General features: G+C 28.4%; 1 protein-coding gene across 4 annotated transcripts in view; it reads right to left on the bottom strand.

Moving 5' to 3' along the window:
- The window catches only part of LOC148231263 (alpha-N-acetylgalactosaminidase), a 36,536-nt gene that overhangs the window by 3,528 nt on the left and 11,712 nt on the right, over nt 1-21,296 (bottom strand). For all 4 annotated transcript variants that reach the window (XM_088194682.1, XM_088194680.1, XM_088194681.1 and 1 more), the window contains exons 3-4: nt 9,371-9,612; nt 6,517-6,691 (exon numbers count right to left, since the gene is read on the bottom strand). In XM_088194682.1, the coding sequence (XP_088050808.1) occupies nt 6,517-6,691; nt 9,371-9,534 (339 nt within the window). In that variant the 5' untranslated portion in view covers nt 9,535-9,612. The remainder of the gene's footprint in view (nt 1-6,516; nt 6,692-9,370; nt 9,613-21,296) is intronic.

Here is a 21,296-nt window from a genome sequence, read left to right as displayed (position 1 = left end):
TGCCCTAAATAATAATCACTAGTTATTGCATTAAATCCCATTTGGAGTTCCGCGGGTAAGTTTTTAGGGATCGTTTTTTATCATGTATACAATAAACGTGTAGTGTATTATTATATTAGCGAAAATTACTGATAGGCGATAATGAAAATATATGCTGCTCTAAAAATGTCTATCAAACGCAATTTGACAGCTGCGAAACGAAAATTTGCCTTTCAAACCCAAACCCATCATGACTTGAAAGTTTAGGTTAAGTTTAAGTTATTTTTTATATTTTAGTATTTTTGCGAACGATGTGACGTCACAATTCTCTGAATTTCTAACCATGTGTCATATCAGCCGCATGTAAACAAATACAGTTTTACTGATAATGAGCTGTGAAACAATTGTTGAATACATTTCAATTTATTCTGATTTAGTAAATTTATTTAGTGAATCTATATTTGACCAGCACGATACACTAATGGTGAATCCCACATTGAATTTAAGTGTTTTTCAGTCAAAATCAGAACCTGACAGGCGTAAGCCCAATGCGTTACAACGGACAATTTTGTACTAACTGAGTAAGTCAATCACACATAATGAACACCCACAAGTAAGTATTGAAATCGGTAACATCTATATTATTAATTATAAATTATTATGTGCTATACAATCTTATAATCAACAGATGTCACTGCAGCTGCGGCCGGTTTTTTATATGTTAATAGCACATTTTTTTTATAGATACAAATTCGAGTACCGCTACCGGGGCTCGAACATACATAACCCAATGCGTTACAACGGGATAAATCTGTATCAACTGTTTAAGTCAATCAGACATAATAAATATATACAAGTAAGCATTAACCACGAAACAAAAAGACTAGAAATCGAACTTTTGTATAATAATTAAAAATTATTATTTGTATCAATATATGTTACTTTCTAGGGGCTGGTTTTTCTTAATAGCACATTTTTATAAATAAATATGCAAGTCTGCTACAGTGGTTCGATCTCGTGCCCTCTGGTTACTAGGCTAGACCATGCGGATTACGTTATTCTGACCTTATATACTATATGGGGACTAACTAAAACTAATGGCCATGGAACGACGTGGGCGAAAACGTTATGGATAAATTTGTAAATATATGTATATTATATATCTAACAACGTAGCAGGTACCGAATAATGAATGAAAAATTGATCTATTTTTATACAATTTATATGTATTTTTTTAAGATTGTAAATTATCCTAAAATAATTAAAAAAGTAAATTAAATTTTAGTTAGTAGGAATATTCTAAAATACATAAATATTAAATTTATCGGTAAGATAAGTTTCATTGCTAGCTGTTAAATATTTTTATATTTTATAATAAAATATAACTATTACTGCTTATATTAGTTATTTATTTTATCAGCGCGTTTCTTAATTATAGTGCACTGATATTGCATGGCCAGTGCACCGTTTAATTCGTGACATGATCTTTATAAGGGCATCTACACACGTGTGTGCAATTAGTTAGGCATTTTTTTACGATCGTGTCGTGAAAAAAGAATGGCGTAATAAGTAAAGCAAAGAAAACAACAATGGTGAGAGCCGATCGCCACAGCAGACCATAAAGTGCAAAAACAATTAACACGGACGTGGTCTTGAAACTAAGATTTTTCTTTAAGAAAGTTTTTTGAAAATGAAAATGTTTTCTCGCCAAATAAAGTTGCGTACACGTGATAAATTAAAATCCGGGTTTAGCTGATTTGATCAGGGCTTTGTGAACCAATGCGGAAAAGTAGGGGTGCCAGAATCCTTCAAAAATATCAAATTAAGGCTCCTACAGATGAAACATGGCAGAAAAGGTAAAGCGCTTATCCAAATTTGGAAAACAAATAAGAAATAAGATTTCAGAATAATATCTACTTTTACTACTTTTACATCCAGATGATAGACACAGGAATAAAAAGCAAAAAATCCGGCCATATAATATATATTATAATAAATATATAAAATATAGCATGTTTAAATATTTCGAAAAACAATGGAATGAATAATTTACAAGGCAGTTTTTTATTTATTTAAATGCGCATTGTTTAATTCGTTCTGTGTCGGTCAACATCTGAATCCTAATAGCAAAATTAAATTTAAAAATTTTCTTTCGAGTAAGGCTAAAGGATAGATTCAGAATTCAGTGGAATGTATCAATTCTGAAGATATTTCACTGGTTTCTACCACATCATGCCGTGCCCGTGCAGTCGATCTACCAAGATAGCTTTCGGATAAGCTAAAAAATCATCAGCCAATGAAAATAAAAGTGCGGAGAAATGTGTGAAAAAAGTGTCGTGTGTGTTCTGCACATAGAATAAGTAAAAATATGGCATACATGTGCAGAATTTGTGTGTTGAGTGTTTTTATACGTATCACTAAAAAAAAAAGCATATTAAAATTGATAAAAAAGTGTAAATAATAAAAATAAATATAAATAAGGATATAGTGCAGTGTATAAGTGTAATTATAAAATAAATGTGTTAGTGACAGTTGAACGCAGAAAATGGACGCCGAAAAATTTGGTGAGTGCAAATTATATTATATTGTAAACGGATATTTTTTGTAAATCGTTTATACAAAAAATTTTAGAAGCATTTAAACATACATATTATTAAATTATAAGAAACTGGATTGTAACCGTTGCAACCAATTTCAATTTACACGAAATATTAGGAATAAAAAAAATAATATTTATTAGCTCATAATTTTATTCCCCAGATATTCTTTTAAGCACAATATTTTTTTAAATTATTTTGCCTAACGACGGCAATAAACTAATACAGCGATAATTTATCTGAATTGTAGTTTCTTTCTTCTGGTTTCTTAATGTGTGAATCATTGCGGTTTTCCAAACGGTGAGGAAATAGCAAAATAACAAACCCCCGGTAAAAATATTCGTAAGTTAATGGATGCTATTTCTTGGAAGTTCTTTGATTACTATTGTATCTAATTAATCTTCATATACCGTAACGTTTTTACTTTTAAATTTTGCAATAATATACAGAATTTTAGGTGGAAAAACTTTGTTAATTGATGTACTATCAACCGCGGATGTTTCGATTTCTTTTGATTGGATTGATTTTATGTTTACTTAGCAAAACAATTTTGACCCTGATTTGTTTTCTGTTCAAGGAATGTAACATAAAATATTATAGTTTAGACGAGATAAATAATTATGGTTCTTACATTTCATAAAAAAAATTACGTGCCCCAAAAAAGCGATGATTCATTGTATTGCGGCGCAATGGGATAAATAAAATATAAGTTATTTTTATTTTATATTATGTAAAAATAGTATACTACCATCTCTAATTATCACATAAAGGCAAACTTGATGATATCCCAGTATTTTTTTAATAAAAGAAAACGCTTGACGCAGACTCAAGCATGAGTCCACGGGCACTAAGCAGTGTCCTTTCAAGACTCGTACACGAGTCCACGGGCGTTAAGCTGTTAAGTAAAAATTTTGAAAACTGAAGTCGTTGGAATCAAATCATATTTTGTTATATTAGTGTAATCTTGGCTTATTCAACTGCTATCCCCTCTTAGATGAAGAGCAACCATAAATGAACTAGATTTTTAATCAGGGCGTGCGTTACATGCGTTCCGCAAGCCCAATTCTTCTCACTCACTTTCGTCATTTAACACACGAGCGAGCGAAAGGGAATGTATTTCACCGTACGCGTCTGGTTTTAATACAGGAAATTAATATATAATTAGAGATTGAAATAATACTGGAATTTTAAATTCCGATATTACTAAGAGAAAAAAAGATATTATTAATATTATTTTAATTATTTGACCGAAAAAATAATCCCAATACGGCTTGTATGATTCACCATGCTTATTGAAAGCATTTTAATATCCCAGCAAATATTGTTTCGATATATCTAATATTTTAATTATAAACTATTTTAATTTTTATTTTTTATAAAAAAAAAATATTGTCAAAAATTTTTTTGGAACAAAAAATCTAGGACAACATTGCCTTTGACAAAATATTATTTTTGCTTGATCGCTTCTGTATGCTTCTGAAATTAAACATTAATTAAAGTTGAGTTAAAAATGTATATGGTAATATCATTGAATAAAACATACGTAACTACTGCATAACCCTTTTAGACAGTCTATCTTTAGTTTGTAACAAAAAAATAACATTGCATTATTTTTAAATGAAGAATGTTTCTTTTAAGAAACATCATACATTACTCGCAATTATTTCTAAATTTGTAAGTTTTTTATTTAAATTTAATTATTGAAACTTACTTATTGCTAATATTCAATACCTTAGACTATTTGGGTAAAAATGTGTCTGAATGGAGATACAAATGTACAGATAGTAATGCAATACCTGCTTTTTTGTTTTCATTTCACCAGCCATCCTTATCATAAAAAGGGTGCGATCATATCTCTGTTACATAACAGAATTACTGGTAACTGCAAGGTACCGTTAAATTTTCTTTTGATAAAGTAAATGTATTTATTTTATGTTGACACGTTGCGCATATACAAGAACACATGTAAATTTTAAATTTTAAAAATTTGTGCTAAAATATCGGCGGTTAGAATTTTTCGTATAGATAGGGTAGATTGACTACTTTTTGGCATCCATTGCAAGAACCACTGCCATTACCAGTACTAGGGGCCTACGAGTCCACCCCAATGGGCGGAATCCAGCTTTTAAGGGCTGGATGATCGGGATCCACCCCCCGTAGTACTACGTTATTTGTTAGAGTCTCCCGAGCGTTCTGGGAAAGCGTTCTCCTGACTTCCTGCAAATCAGTTGCATTGCATTTGCATAGCATTAACTTTGTATACTATTGCATTTCGGTGCGCTTCATCCTTGTTCGGTCCTCGGTCCCTAAAGTCCCTAAAGGGATAATATTATTCTATTTTTATATCTTACCCTGATAAAACTACTTAGATTAGTCCCCTACAATAAGCATAATATTATTCTACGCTTTTCTAAGCAAATAATACGTACGGATTTAAAAATAAAATACAAAAATATTTTCAGTATTACCGGTATTTCGTTTTATAATACCGGTAGTACCTAATGTCAATTTTTGTCTCAATACCGGTATTACTGGTATCGATACTACATAATATCTGCGAGCAGTCGTCAATATTTGAAGGCAGCTTGGCACCATAAAAACAGAGCGAAATCATGTTAGATTATTATTTATTATAGGGTCCACATAGTAAAAAATGTGTGTTGAGTCAAATGAATACAAATTAAGATTTTTACAATTTTAAAAAAAATACTTCTTTGACTAATCGTTTCTAAGAAACTGATTTGGATAAAAGTGTAGTTCTTTAAATAACATATTATTGATGCAAATATAATAAATATTATATAATCTTAGATTATAAAGACTATAAATAAATTAACTTTTAAATCATAGATCATAAATATATAATAACAATAAGAATTAATATTACATGTAAACAAAATCAAAATTTTAAAGGGTTGTCATTAATTAGTGCATAGGAAAAACTCTTAGTATAATTATTTTGAGTTCGAGCTTTTAATAATTTGTACTCAGGAAAAGATGTACTTTTTCCGAGCTGCACTGGCATTGAGATTCTTAGTTCATGTCTTGGAAAAAATCTAAATGAGAACCTCATTAGATCCTGTATGAATCTCTGTCCATTCTAATCGAATGCCAATGCTATGCTATCAGCGAGATAAATCTTTGCAACACTAGAGATACTCCTACATTAATACAGTATATGGTGATGTGTCTGCAATATCATTGGTCACTTGCGCAAACTACATAGGCAAATTTAATAGAGTTTCAACAACATTCCGTTGACATGGGATAGGAACCTATGCGGATCTATAATTTTCATCGTGCTATTCAATCGAGACCAATTCGCCGACGTGTCGTGATAAATGCAAAAACTATTAGCCAACAGTTGAGACTTTCAAATGGTATACTTTCAAAATTTATGCAATAGTAATAATAAACAATTTACACCATTTTTGCAATGTAAAAGTATTTAACATTGTATGTACTTCTTAAAGAGTTTATGATCTTATATACATTGTTGTGACAAACAGATTCGAGTCGAGTGAAAGCAGAATCGTGGTTATGCCATAATTGCTTATAAAAATAAGCGGAGACTGATGACTTTAAGCAAATGTTAATCAATGAGTCAAGTAGGTCATTTGGCTAATTTCCAATGCTTTCCATGGATTGGCAAATCTACATTCGAGCTCAACTGTTCGGAAAAGTGGACGATTGCAGTTCTGCATTGTTCCGAGAGCAGATTGAGATTGAATACTGTTCTCGGCTACCTTAGCGGTTTGGCATATCACGATACAATACCATAAAACGATGTGGGTGTAGCCATGTATAAAATCATTTCGAAAAACCGTACTTTCCCTTCGTCGTCGCCCCGGCGAATTGCAATTTGCCAAATGGTCGAATTAGGTTGTGAAAGGTGGCATTTCGCCGGCATTGTCACTCAAATGGTTGTGATTGCACTTACATAGTCGGCGAGACTCCTCATGCCGTAGGGAAACCTCTGCCTATCCGGCACCAACTGTCCATAACCGTCTCGTTCCTTCTCCAACCAACAGTCGTCGACGTTGATGTATTCGTAGCCAGCAGCGGCGTAACCCTCCGAGACTAGCAAATCCGCCATGGTGCGGAATAACCGGTCACTGTTGAGCAAAAAATTAGATCAAATGCTGAAACAGGTGTGTTACATCAAGGATGTGTGTAATAAACCGATTGACCCATTACTGTATATATTAATAACTTCAACATACACTTTCATTCTTTAAAAAAAATATTTTAGTTTTAAGACTAAACCAAAAACATATTAAGTTCCACTTAACACATTGAAAAGGCACTGATAATGAATTATAATACATAATTAGCAATATACATTATATTACATGTGTTGTCTAATAAATTCTGTTTGTTAAACGTTTCTCGTTGCAAGGTAACATTAATTGCACTAGTCTTATAATAAAATTCAATATTAAGTTTAAAAAGTTCAATTATATTTCACCACAAACGTTAATAAAATACAGCCGCAAAACAGTATTATTAATTGCTTATTTCGTCACTGCAAGTATTGCAGAAGTAATAAATGATAAAATCGATCGTAAAAGATAAAAAACTAAGCTGTACTAGCATTAAAAATACAGATATAGTTTTTTTACGATACTGAGATAAAAAATAGTGTTTAGATGTAATGCGTCTAAATAAAATTTTAGTGATAATATAGTATACAATATTTAAAATCAACGCGTAATTTCAATATTTATTTTATCTTTGTAGTAAAAGAATTAAATCTCTTGTAAGGTGTAATTATTTTTGCCCTACTTTGTTATCGTACAATATATAAATCGACTATACATTCCAAAATAAAAACATGTACAATACAAAGATAAGATAATTTGATGTATATTAAATAACACGGCGTTTTTAATTGTGTTTTCTAGTATATTTCGCTTAAGAGTTTTTTTACATATCGTAAATTAGCCGTTATTCAATAAAATCGTCTATATGTCTAAAAAAATAAAAATAGATTTTTGCTACAAAGATTAGCATTGTTGAAAAAAATTTTGTATTAATTACTAATATTTAAAATCAGCGCTTTTTTACTTATTATTTAATTTTATAAATCAGGTTATCTTAGTAGCAACACATTTCAAATCTATTGTAAGGTGTAATAGTTTTTTTGCTACTTTGTTATCATAGAATGATCTTAGACATTATGCCCTAAATTATATTGTAATATATTCTTTTTAATGTACTAAATAAAAAAAATCGTAAAAAAATAAATAAATATTTTTCATGTGCCTCTAATGTAATAAAAAAATAATTTACATAAAATATTTTTTTTACGAAAAATAAAAAATCACTTTTGAGAAGGTTAATTATCGATATTTTTAGATATTAAAAATTAACCGTTTAATTATTAAGTATTAAAATAAAAACATGTAGGCAGATAATATTTATTATTTTGGAACAAGATTTTTTCACTAGGATAAAATAATTTTCTTTACACGTCGTTTATTACTAGTTTCATTATTAGTTTTACTCTCTATAAGATATTTTTATCGAGATAATCCAAATTAGTAGTAACAATTAATTGATAAAATCGACTATATGTGACAAAATAAAATCGTTCAGGAAAATAAGGATAATGTTAATAATAACAAAAAAAGGATTATAATAAAAATTACAAATATTAGCCATAAAACCTAATTTAACTGCGCTATTTGTTATTTTTTTAGACATCAAACTTAGCAGTTAAATCATAAAATCGAATTTTCGCGTTAAAATAAAAATATGAAGCAAAATAATATTAGTTATTATTATACAAGAGTCTCCATTAATTTAGATAAATTTTATTTGTATCTTTCTTGTAAGTAAACTAACGACGTTTATTGAAATAAAAAATATAATTTGAATAATAATTAATATAAGGTATGAAATAAATAAAAATGTATATCGGGCATCGTATTTCGTACATTTTAGATTATTATTATTCAATTTAAATGTAAGTTGTTTTGAACATGCATATGATTTTTTTTATTATAGTTATTTGTATCGAATTATGATTAATTGTAATGCATTCTTTTATTAAGATCAAATTGTATATTATTTTTAGTAGCAACATTAAAACGATCTCTTTTTATACGTACAATGTACTAATTTATTATCTGAAAATATTTTTGTTCTAGCATGAATCGTTTTTTTTACTATAGTAGATTTTAACATTTATACGAATGTGCGAAATTAATAATTTTACGTTTTAATAAAATTGTTGTTATCAGATAAACTAGACGTGTTTAAATATTAGAAAGCAAATATTTATATAAAATTTGCATACAACTTTAGATATCTAGCGAAATAATATATTAAAAATAACAAAATGGATTATAGTAAAAAAGTAATTATATGTTAAAAATCCATAATAATAATTACGAGCTATAAAATCAGTTTTTATTAAATTAAATATATACTACGTATTATAATTTATCATAATCAATTATAATTTTTTTAGAACTAATTTGTAATTAGCAGGTAATTTTAAATATATGGGTTTTAAATCTTTGTGGATAAAGAATAATTGTTATATAGTTTTTTGATAAATTTATATATTCCTTTATAGTTATTAAATATAGTTGATACAATTAATGTCATTTGGAAGTATCTATGTATTTTTTGAATATAAAAAAAATAGAAGCAAAAACCCATTTATAATAAAATAGTTTTTCAAAAAGAGTTATCTAATAGGGTTATCTTATATAAGTTAAAGAGTTCGTTAACCTCTTCAGATAGCATATGTTATGTAAATAAAATATATTTTTTATTAAACATACCTAATACAATTATCAGGATCATTTTTGCAATCAGTGTTGCATCTGAAGCGTTCCCAGGCCAGCCATCCCATCGGTGGAGTAAGAGCTAAACCATTTTCTAAACCACTCACTAAATTCACTGAACAAGTCACTAGAACCAACTTCAAAATAACACCAAACGCCATTATGTTAACTAATTTGATAACGAGTGGTCCAGCTCCGTTGACTAGCCGAGTCGAAGTGATGTGTGCGAATCCGAAACTCTGAAATAAATACAAAGGTTTACTTGTTAATAAAATTTTACATTAAATTATAATAAATAAAGATTGTAGCTTTGTAGTCATTTTTTAATGGATTGTTTGTTATTTAAGTGTTATTGTGTGGGTAGAGATAAATTGAAATAAACCAGTCAGATGAGTTGTGGGATTATTTTTAAAGTATTGATCTATATGGATTTATTTTTATGTCGGATTAAACGCCATTAGTGTCACAGATTAATGGTGTTGAAATTTATCGCGTGTGTTATTAGATTAGATAATTAAATTTGTATATAATCATCTAATAGCTAAGAAATCTTGCTTGATGAATAATTTAACATAATGAGAGCCAGAAAAATATTTTCACTAAATTTATCATATTTCTAACATTTCTAACATACCAATATGACTTTTAAAGTAGAGAGCGAAAGTTGACGAAATTTCTAATAGGCAGCTTAACTAACATACACTTAAAATGTTACAACAAAGAAACATATTAAACTTTCAAGTAATATTGTAATACCTTAATGAATGAATATTAAATATTTTTAATTGTAGAATGATAGGTAATTGTATATTTTGTACTAAATGGTAAAAATATTGTTTAATCTACTGTAAAAGTGAGTTTAGCGAGCGATAAGAGCAATGTACAGAAACCCATAATAATTTTATGAGATACGTATAACATCTATAATTTTATAACACATTACTTTCAAAGCGAAAGTACTCTATGTGCTCAATATAAACCTATATTTTTTATAGACTAAAACGTAGCGAAATCATCAGTCAAACTATCATAATATTATAATATCAAGTTACATATAAACGTGATTTATATATGAACATTTATAATATGTAGCTTAATAAGACATGTAATATTTTATGAAATACCTGTGTTTATGCAAAACAACACGATTAAATCTAAATAATTTGAACTTTAATACACGTCATATATAATCTTAGATTTATCGATGAATGAAAACAAACCATTAAAAATAAACATAACCCTTGATCCTTAGAGTAAAATAGTCAAGGTGTCCTCTTATAAAAAAGTCGGTCAAAAGGTTAAATATTTGCCCACTTAACGATTCGTTGTTGTTATTTTTTTGTTATAATACTGTATCATTATTGTGAAACAGACTCGACATAATAATATAATACAATCGTTGTATAACATTCATAAACATATTCAACATAATAATTTAATATATAAGCGTTGTGCTTATACAATGACTCGGTTTGTGGACTTAACAATAAAATTATGCATGTAATTAATCGTTACTGTAATGTAATCAAAGTACACCGAGTGAAACGGCAGTTGATTTATTAATTCAATAATATAAAATGTGAGATATCAGATCATGGAGAAATTTTTGTACTTGGCTTCGCGGTCAATCGTTGACCGCCAGTGGTTCTCAAGCGAGTTGTTACAGCGTGAAATTGTGCGTGTAACATGGTTATTGAAGTTCAAGTTTGTTTTGCAAATACAACTATAAAACTGATTTTTGTATTGTATAACAGTATAAATTTTATATTTCTCTGTGTGGTAATTTTGTTATGTTGAAATTAACCTAATCATCAATTAGCTATGGATGTTTGTGGATTATTTATTTATTTTATTATTAACTAGAAAATTGTTATAAAATAACAATTTGTTCTAAATTTCAAATAAGTTTTTTCCTGTACTCTTATTTTGTGAAGTTACATATAAATTTTTTTTAATAAGAACAGAAATAATTTTGGTTAAATGCATTCGAAAAATACGTAGAAAGGCTTACATATTTGATATGCAATCGTGTCATTATGTAATACATACCATAATAACATATCCAATATGAAATCATGTCATTTGTAAAAAAAAATGTTGTGGTAGTGTTTTTACTTTCCATTTCATATTGAGTATATGAGTCAGAAAAAGTTTTATTTTCACGAAAATATCTAACTGAGATTTGAGATAATTTGAGAATTTAGCTAATATAATACATATAAAAAACTTGAGAAATAGTGTTGAATAGAATTTAGGTTCAATAATGAGAAGACCAAGCGTGCGTGCCCGAGCGTAAATATATCCATATAAGGGTCTTTTCTGTGAATTCTATTTTTACTTAGTTTTTAGTTAAAATTCTCATTAATAGCTTTAGGAAAATTTAAATAAGTTTCATTGCATAAAAAGTCTGTGATATTTGTCAAGTAAAACGTATGTATATATATAAAAAAATCTGAACACTTCATTCATTTAAAGATAATTACATTAAAAAATACAAATATTGTTTATATTAGGTCTGTCTAAAGTAATTTATTATAGTTAGATTTTAATTATGCTAATTTAATATGTTACAGTAAGTGTTTATTATAAAGCATTTGTATTTGCACTAGTAATAATATAATTTCACCAACTATTGTAGTGGAAATATATGTGAATTTATTTCCACCGGTTAATGTATTTTCACTAGCGATAATATAATTTGACGTTGTGAAACGTCCATTTTCTGTTCACACCCAAAGCTAACATGAAATAATTACAGAAACTATAATAACTCTTTAAATAACATTTATTAGGGTCAAGATGGGCTTAGAAAATTCGTTTAGGTTAGGTTTGGGTTTGAATTACTAATCGACGTTTCTCAACGTGGATTTTTCAGTAAATATAAATTTTCACTAGTATAATATAAAAATAATTTTATTAACTAGCTCGGTTGATCTGGCACATTTTAGCCTTAACAGGTGATATATCGCTCTACAACTATTTTAAAACAAAATATTTTGGGGCTTACAGTAGTAAACAAATGGCGCTCACAACTATTAGTTGAATGTGTATTTTTCAGCGAAGTTGTAGAAATATAATTTTACTGTTTCAGTGAAATCATATCCAAAATACATTTTCATATGTCTATTTCTACTAGCGAAAATATAATTATATAATAGCTGATATACGCTAGTGAAATTATATGGTGTTTTAAAATGTCTTTGAAACTCAATTTAACAGTTGCAAAACATTAATTTTTGTTGAAGCCCAAAGCTAACCTAAGCGAATTAACGAAAACTCTATTAGTTTTAGTACTTTAATTGGGTCAAGTTGAGTTTGGTTAATTCGTTAAGGTTAGATTTAGTTTTGTATAGTGAATGTTTATTTTTTAGTAAAGTTATATTTACACTGTTATAAATATAAGTTCATGTCTCTGTTGTACACGTTTAACGCGTATCGAATTTAATTTTAGAGCACTATTAAAATACACTATCGCCTTTCAGATAAATAATATTTTTACCTGAAGAAATATATGTATACCTACCGGTAAAACTGTATTTTAATATGATTTCACAAAAATATATATTTACTGTGTCATACATAGATATTATTTATTATAAATTACATTTTTAATACATTCCTCCCAAATAAAATATATTATTTTAAAGGCATAAAAAACTATATATTCGGTTTCTAACAAATTTTATTTATAGGAGCGTGATCTTGTTTTAACCCTTATTTCAGCTCAAATGCATTAGTTTAATATATAATATAATATACGTTATGCAAAAAATCTGCTCAGCAACAATGCTCTCCACTTCAATTAAAATTTAAATTAGACATAATCGTACAAGTTATAAACGAAACTCAAACACGAGTAGTAAAACGTAATTTCTGGCTTGTAAAAGTTCCAAAAATGTGCATTTTTGTGTGCTTTTTAATCGCCCTAATAAGTAATCGTTACGTACGCTTGTATAGCGCTGGCGAGATTAATAGACTTGTTCTGCAAGTAGCAATTAGTTTTTATTATGCTTTTAACGAGTAATTACGAAAAATTTAAGTCCTGACATGATAATGTGTTAATTTAATTGTATGATATGCAATAACTAATATCTATAAAATTAGTTTAAAAATTAAATGATACTTTTACACTGAAAAGTTCCCTCACTTATTTATTTTAATATATTTTCATGGAACACTTATTCACATTCAACGGAACACATTACAGTAAACGCATCTCTAATTAAACAACATTCTAGTGTCACGTAGTAGAACATTTATAAGTAAACAGAGTAGTTAAATTTATATAACAAATCCATCTGTCAGTTCTCTTATTCGACAATATTTAGGTATTACGTTATAAATATGAAATCGATCTATATATAGTAATACAGATGATCTAAAAAAATCATAGTCCCTATCTTTTCTGCGTTGTTTTCATTCGAAAATATATAGGTTTCATGCTTTAAAGCACTGAAATATAAACAGTTTTAAAATAATATGTTGAATCATTTTCAAAATTTGTATAACATTTAAATATACTTTTACAATAAGTGCTGAGTTGAGGTATCGAACAATGATTATATTTTTTTTAAAACAACAATACATCCTACAACTCTCTCATTCGACAACATTCAGAAATCGTGTTGTAGCAAAAAAGCTCATATTTTGCACAACTTTTTAAACTTAATTTTTATTTTAATAAATGTATCAAACTATTTATAAACACTCCATCGACGTGAATAAAATGAAACCTGTTTCTTAAACGACAGGCTGTGCTTGATACGCACACCTGCCGAATTTTACGATACTTTTACTTTCGTCCGCCGACTCTTAAACTGCGAGTCTTTTTTATTTACTTTTCTTACATTTTATAATTTAACTTCAAACATGACTCTTGTCTAATCTCGTTGCGAAATTTCGCGTGATGAATTCCAATTTCATACTTCAATTTAGTCGAAAGCCACTTCCTAGTCGTGATTGGCTCGTAATTGCCGACGATTTTGCATTTTTATGCATTCGATTGCCGCATGCCACATCACATTCATCACTGCAAAACTTAATCGACCATCACTCAATTATTATATTATATTATTATCGACCATCCTAACGAAAGTGAAATTGTAACATAGTTTCGGGTCGTCGGTCACCGCAACGACCGGTTATGTTACTCCGTTTTATTATCATTTATTATAACTTATAAATGTCGGTCGTTAACTTTCGTTTTCTCAAAATAAAAAAAAAACATGTGGATGTAGCATGTATAAGAGTAATAACATATTACGGTGGACGGATGCTAATAGACTCAATTGAATGTCTTGTCAAAAAAACTGTTGTTAATGAAACTCTGACGAGGCCTTGACCATAAAAAAATTGATTCGGTTGTTAAATATGTACATACGGATATAACGAATAGTACTTAATAAAAAGTTAATTGTACTTAATGTTTTATGATAATCACGAATTGAATTTTAATCGTATATTTACGCACTCTTCAAATTGAATGTTATTGTTTCCGGTATAAAACATTGATTAACAAATTGGGTCAGCAAAGCTCGTTAAAGCTTAATGCTAAAAAAAGTTGTTCTATAATTGATACTTTATTTTTTCTGAAGTCTTTCGTCAACTGTTTTCTGAATTATCATTGATTACAAAAATAGGGTAATATTTTGTATTGTAGAAAAAAAATGTCTAAAATTGTTTGAATGAGTTTACAATTGAATCAGAACAGAAAAAATATAAAATAAAATATTTAAAAACAGTTTTTTTAAACTATCATTGTAATTAGGAATTTAACAAAAAAAATCAAAAAACTGTAAATGCAAACAACTACTTTTAATATCTTATTATATAGTTTTAGGCTTTCTTTATATCTCTTAGAGTTTTAATCAATTAAACAAATACCTCAACTCACCATTAAAATTATGTCTAGTCACGTCACAATTTTTCAACTAAAACTTATTACAATCGTTCTTAAAATCACTGAATCTACGAAGCATATAAAATGATCAAAGATAAACAACATAAACGCATGCGCGAATTCTTTTCGTAGAAATGAAATTTATGCGAAAAATGAAAGCGAAATAAAAATAAATAAGCTTTTTCTTATGACAATATAGTATATTATATATTTTAGACGCGTTTTACCGTGATTTTATTGATACGTATTTTTTTTAAGTATTACGTTACATCTTTCATAAAATATAGGTTTCAACTCAAAGTATTTGAAACGTTGCTATTACTCAATAGTGAATGATGAATAATTGCTTCTGAAGGTTTCTAAAGTCATTAGTAATGACTAATCAAGGAATTATTCATTTAAGTTTCACTAATAGTTAATATATAGATGAAAAGAAATGTTGATCATTAGCGCTTAGGTAATATAGTTTCTTCTTTAAAGGGATTTTAAAATATATTCATATACCTTTTATCATAAAGCAAATAATACTTTTTAATGATGCGATTATGCAACACTGAAGAAATATATGTAAGGGCCTAAATGGCGTAATATATTAAGTATTAACTCCTTGTAGCATTTTTTTTTTTGTATAATATGCTATTATTAAAAACTGGTTAAAGCTGTATTAAGTTATATAATATATACACCTATTTAATAAAATATAAAAATAGCTTGCTGTTAATCATTAATATTTTATATCATTAATAAGTTCATAATTATAATATTATATTATCATATCAAAGTATACTCGTTTATTGTATGTTTGTAGGATTCTGTGTATCATTACCGATAGTAATCTTTCTATTACTCGCGAATTTAACGATTGCTTCAGAGCGATATCGTCTTTTTAGAAAATTTACTTATTCAAACAATATTACGCGTGCCACCACTTGATCGTCACTAACTGGCATTAGTCAATGCGTAGTGTTGATTGTCGTTGGAAAGTGTAAATTGCATAAGGGCGATAATGTATTCGCATGATAATACATACATATGTCAGCGATTCGAAACATTTTTCCGTGCTGATAACTTTTACGACTTCGTTTGTGTAACACCTCGTGCTGCGTAGTGCTAACATTATATGTATCTTAATTAAGATGTTTTTGTTTATATGCAAAACGTGACTAAATCTGATTAAGTAAAGTGATGTTTTTCGGCGGATCATGATGAGTATACTGACAATCGGAGCTTTTAGATTTAATCTTATGGTAATATATTTCTCCGTTTTGACGTATTTTTATGACGCTCACAGAAAATTTGAATAAAGTTTGTTTTGCAACTATTCTATTGTACTACTCAAATTGTGATCCGAAGTAAAATTTGTTACGACCACTTGTACGTAAACACAGAAAGTGGTATAAATGATACTACTTTTTCACTATTTATTATATATTTTAATTGACTAGTAGCGAGTCCTTGATATGCCAAACAAAAACTACTCCTCTATTAATAAAAGGAGGGATTAACTTCGACCGTTTAAGAAAAAAAAAATCATTTAATACCTCTTAATGATTTAAGTCATAAATTAGAAAGAATTAAATATCTGCCGCAAAAAAAAAATAAGCAGTGCATTTGGGTTTAATCTCAAAGCGACTGTTTCTGACTTGGGAATTTGATTTAAAAAACCTCGCAATCATTCTGTAATTGCCCGCCTCATTAAAATAGGGATGGACAACAGGTTACAAAAGATTACAGAAGCCGCTGCTTCTCTCTTCGCATTCACTGGTCTAGCTTGATGTCCGGGATCTAAAGCGAATCCACTTTAGAGATGTCAATGGATGCAACCTACGTATGCATCCATTGATATCACGTCTCAATTGTTGCGCAAAAAGCAACAAAATAATTGCCCGGATTAAAGACACGGAAACATGTGTAATGTAATGTGTACGATAGAAATTCAACTACGACACTAATATACGTAGTTTTTTTCATTAGATGATAAATTGAAAATTGGGCGATCTTTAAATGTTGATTTTATGTTAATTTAAATATTAGGTAGTTAACCTAAGTTATTGCCTTAATACATTGACATAGTTAATATCCATGAAATATATGTATAAATATTTTATGCGCTATTTATGATTTTTATTCATGAAGTTGCTTAAAACATCTTTGTAGATGTGTTGTTTTTATTATATTATATATTCAAAATAAAAGCTAAATACATTTTTTTTCACTCAAATGATTCACCGAAAAAACCAATAACTAAAATTTAATTACAAAAATAGTTTTATGTATTTGGCTTTGGTGGCTAACATACATATACAAAAATATAAGCAAAAATTAAATTGTTTCTCACATGTTGTGATTATGTTAATAAAAATAAACATACTCTTAGTAGGATATAATCAAACACCACTATATTTACAAGACCTTGCTCTTTCCTAATTTATATGATTAATAACATAATCAATCATAAAAGTAAAAACACATCTTGATGAAGTTTTTGCATCATAAAGATTATAATAAATAAGCTATAAAAATATTTAAAAATTGCATTTTACTTCCTTAAATCTAATATCTTTTTCTTTAATTTTAAATGGTTTGTATAAGCAAGGTTTACACAGTGAATATAAGAGTATACAATCTGCTTGTTATCACAGTTCAAATACTACTCTTTACATAATAGACAATTTAAAGACATAAATTAACCCATAACAAGTCATGTACACTAAATTAAAATTCACTGTCGTCACCACATGTCACTTTGCATAATTTTGAAATGAGGCTTTAAATTCGCAAAAATACGCGTTCTGCCATTATATGGCGATTCTTCATGCCTCGCACTATTTTAGAAGTAGACTTATTCAAAAACGCCTACAATTGTTATGTATTCTGAACGTGTATAATGAGGTTGGTGACATGACATTGGCGGTGGACGACATTCCACCGAGTGTTGTGTATATCCATGCAAAATCATGTCAGTAAGGCTTTCAGTAGTGTGGGAACAGGTTTTAAACAATATGGAAACTATTCTAAAGACTTGTATGCTTTATAATGTCATAATAATAGCTCATCCTGTTCTTAGTGAATAAGGAATAATTCATAAATCTTCCTTAAATTAACTTTCACTGAATTTTCAAAGCCATGCTTTAAAAATGTGTTAGAATCGTTATTAGTTATTATCGATACTAACGACTTTAAAATGTCGACATATCAGTAGGAAGTTGCTCAATAGTGTATGTTTCATGACAGACTCTCATTGAATGTGCTATTGCTGAAGTAAAATAATCTAGGCAATAAGATCATAAGGTATCACTATCGGGCTTTGACCCTCAATAAATATATGAGTTGAAAGTATTATACAGAAACAATAAAAAAATTGGATTAAAATAAAACAAGACATTAAATTCTTGAAAGGCGTAAAAAATCGTGCGATTTGCAAGGTCAATTTAATATATAGCTACCCAGTCAAGGTTAATCCTTTCTATGATATCATAATAAATTGATTCGCACACTTAATTTATGTTGATGGATATTGCAATAGATCATCTGCAAAAATCGTGCATTCATAAATTATGCTATAGATTTAACTTTATTATAAAATATACCCAAACACTTTGCCTCAAATGATGTATTGTCTCAAAAAGCAAACAATCATAGCGTTCTTAGAAAAATATTGATAGTGACACACAAAAGATTTTTCTTCCACATGATTGTATATATATTTTTTTCGGTTGCAAGACAGATTAAACAGTAAAATACTCATTGTTCACTTTTTTAGCATTTTCATTTTAGAATGACACATTGTTCTATGGAATTGCACACAAAGGAATATCAAATAAGATCGCAAAGAGTTCCAATATTTGTATTTGTTTTGAATGAACGTTTCTAAATTACGTTATTGAAATATCGGTTAAATTCACAGTTAAAAAATAAGCGCCTCATATTATTTATATATACACGCGAATGGAAAAAGTAAGAGTGAAGCCACGAGCGGAATATTAAACGGTTATTGTGTACATATTTTCACTTTCACGCTTATAATTCGATCGTAGAAATTATATCCTCGTTCCTAATTATTCGCAATCAATGAGATTAATAGGTATGCATCTTTCTATTAGGTTTAGTTCAGTAGTTCCGTGATTTAATCAAATGAACTGCGTCCTTCTCGATATTAAACCTTGCAACTTTCTAACGATTCATATTTTCGGTAAAAAATGGTATAGTTGCATACTAATTTATGAATACATTTGATTATTGATAAAAAATATCCATTAAAAAATAATAGACCGTAACCCTGAAAGTTGAATTACTAATTTATAATCAGTATCAGAAATTGCATGTCTGTCTGAATAGAAAATTGTTTGTTGTTATTTATAACAATTGTTTGATATTTTATTGCTCACTCTTAATAAGTTTGAAGTTCGAGAATTAATTATTTTTTAAGTCAATTGATTTATTTATATTAAAATAATTTTATTATTTTTTACAATTGTAATACGGTCCATTTCAAAAAAGTCAAGAAGAAATCTGTTAGAAAGATTATATCCAACCAATTTTCACTTAAATAGTGTTGGACTTTAGTAATTAAAATTTGGCATTTTAAGTTTAGGTTTCACTAAAATAGAATTATTAAAAATAAATGGGATTTGAGAGTGAGTCAAATAGTTCAATGTTCCATTTTTTAAGACCGAGGTTTGTTAAAATACATAAAGATCGAATAAAACGAGTGTAATGAATATCGAATGGTAAGTTTAATTAGCCACGTGTTATAGATAATCTCACGCACAGTTCATGACAAAATATAATAGAAATTGGCATTAAAATATAAAATAGGCCTTAGAAAAAAAATTGTGAATAGAATGTTAATCGGCCGTGTATATTATGACTGAAATTTGCAGAATTTGTTCGTTAAACGAAACAAAATGTTAAAAAGGCACACCCTTTATTATCGTTCAACATTTATTTCAAAAATATATCTCATTTTTGTGAAGCTTGTGTTAGGTTTTTGGATATTTTGTTTTAAGACACAAAGATTTTATTTCAATCAGTTCAATAATTCTGATTTATAATCAAATCCGCACAAAATAGCCTTAGTTAGTATCATATGAACCATAGCGTTTTTTTAATTTCTATCATGTCTGAGAGATCCGAATTAGTGTTTGGTGAGGTTTTTCTAGATTTTTCTAATCTCACGGATGTGAGAATATTTAAATGATTTTTTTTCTCGTCGGTTTTATATAAACGAATGCATATCTTAGTGAACATCTATTAAACGGGTTAAAAGCACTTGAACAAATCCGAATGGTCAGTGACAAATACATTGCAATGCGTTGTCTATATCTGCCACTGTTCCTACCAACCCTCATATTCAATAGAAGCATTGCCGATTTTAAATATATTTGAACCGCTGTTACGTCTAACAAATAGTCTGTCTTCCCTCTGAATTATCGAATTTGGCAAGATGATTCAAAGCCGGAAGTAATTTTAAGATGCTGTAAAAGAGCATGCTTTAGAGGTAGCGAAATATTCATCTTTATTTACTGGTCTCAAAAGCATTACCAGCTTCATTATGGAAGGTTTTAGATTGCGCATTGGCTTATTATCCACACAGATATTTAATGGCTAAAGGAATAAAATTTACAGATGCATTAAAAACTTTCACGAGAGAGCTTTAAAATTTAAAAGGAAAGGTAAAGATGTAAAATGTTGCAATGTTTGAGAAACTGTCATTAAATTTTGTTGCTGTCGGAGAAAAATTAGGGCTTCTAGGATTTTCATAAATTTAAATTTAGCAAAATTTTAAAATGAGTTCATCCACATTTTAGTCTAAACTTTAAAGCAATACAAATTTAAAATTAAAAGTAAGGTTTATATAGGAATAAATTATAATTATTATGAATCACTAGCGTTCAATGAGTTTTATTGCAACAGAAAGTGTATGGTTTCTTATTACCGTTTATATGTTGAAAGCAGAATATAATATCAAAGTTGTTGAAATATAAGCCATCTAACATTTGCATAAATAATTAATTACTATAA

Source organism: Plectrocnemia conspersa, unplaced genomic scaffold (genome assembly GCF_051122295.1).
Source record: "Plectrocnemia conspersa isolate PC_06_02 unplaced genomic scaffold, ASM5112229v1 ptg000010l, whole genome shotgun sequence".
NCBI classification, from domain to species: domain Eukaryota; kingdom Metazoa; phylum Arthropoda; class Insecta; order Trichoptera; family Polycentropodidae; genus Plectrocnemia; species Plectrocnemia conspersa.
This window is presented reverse-complemented; position numbering and strand designations above follow the sequence as displayed.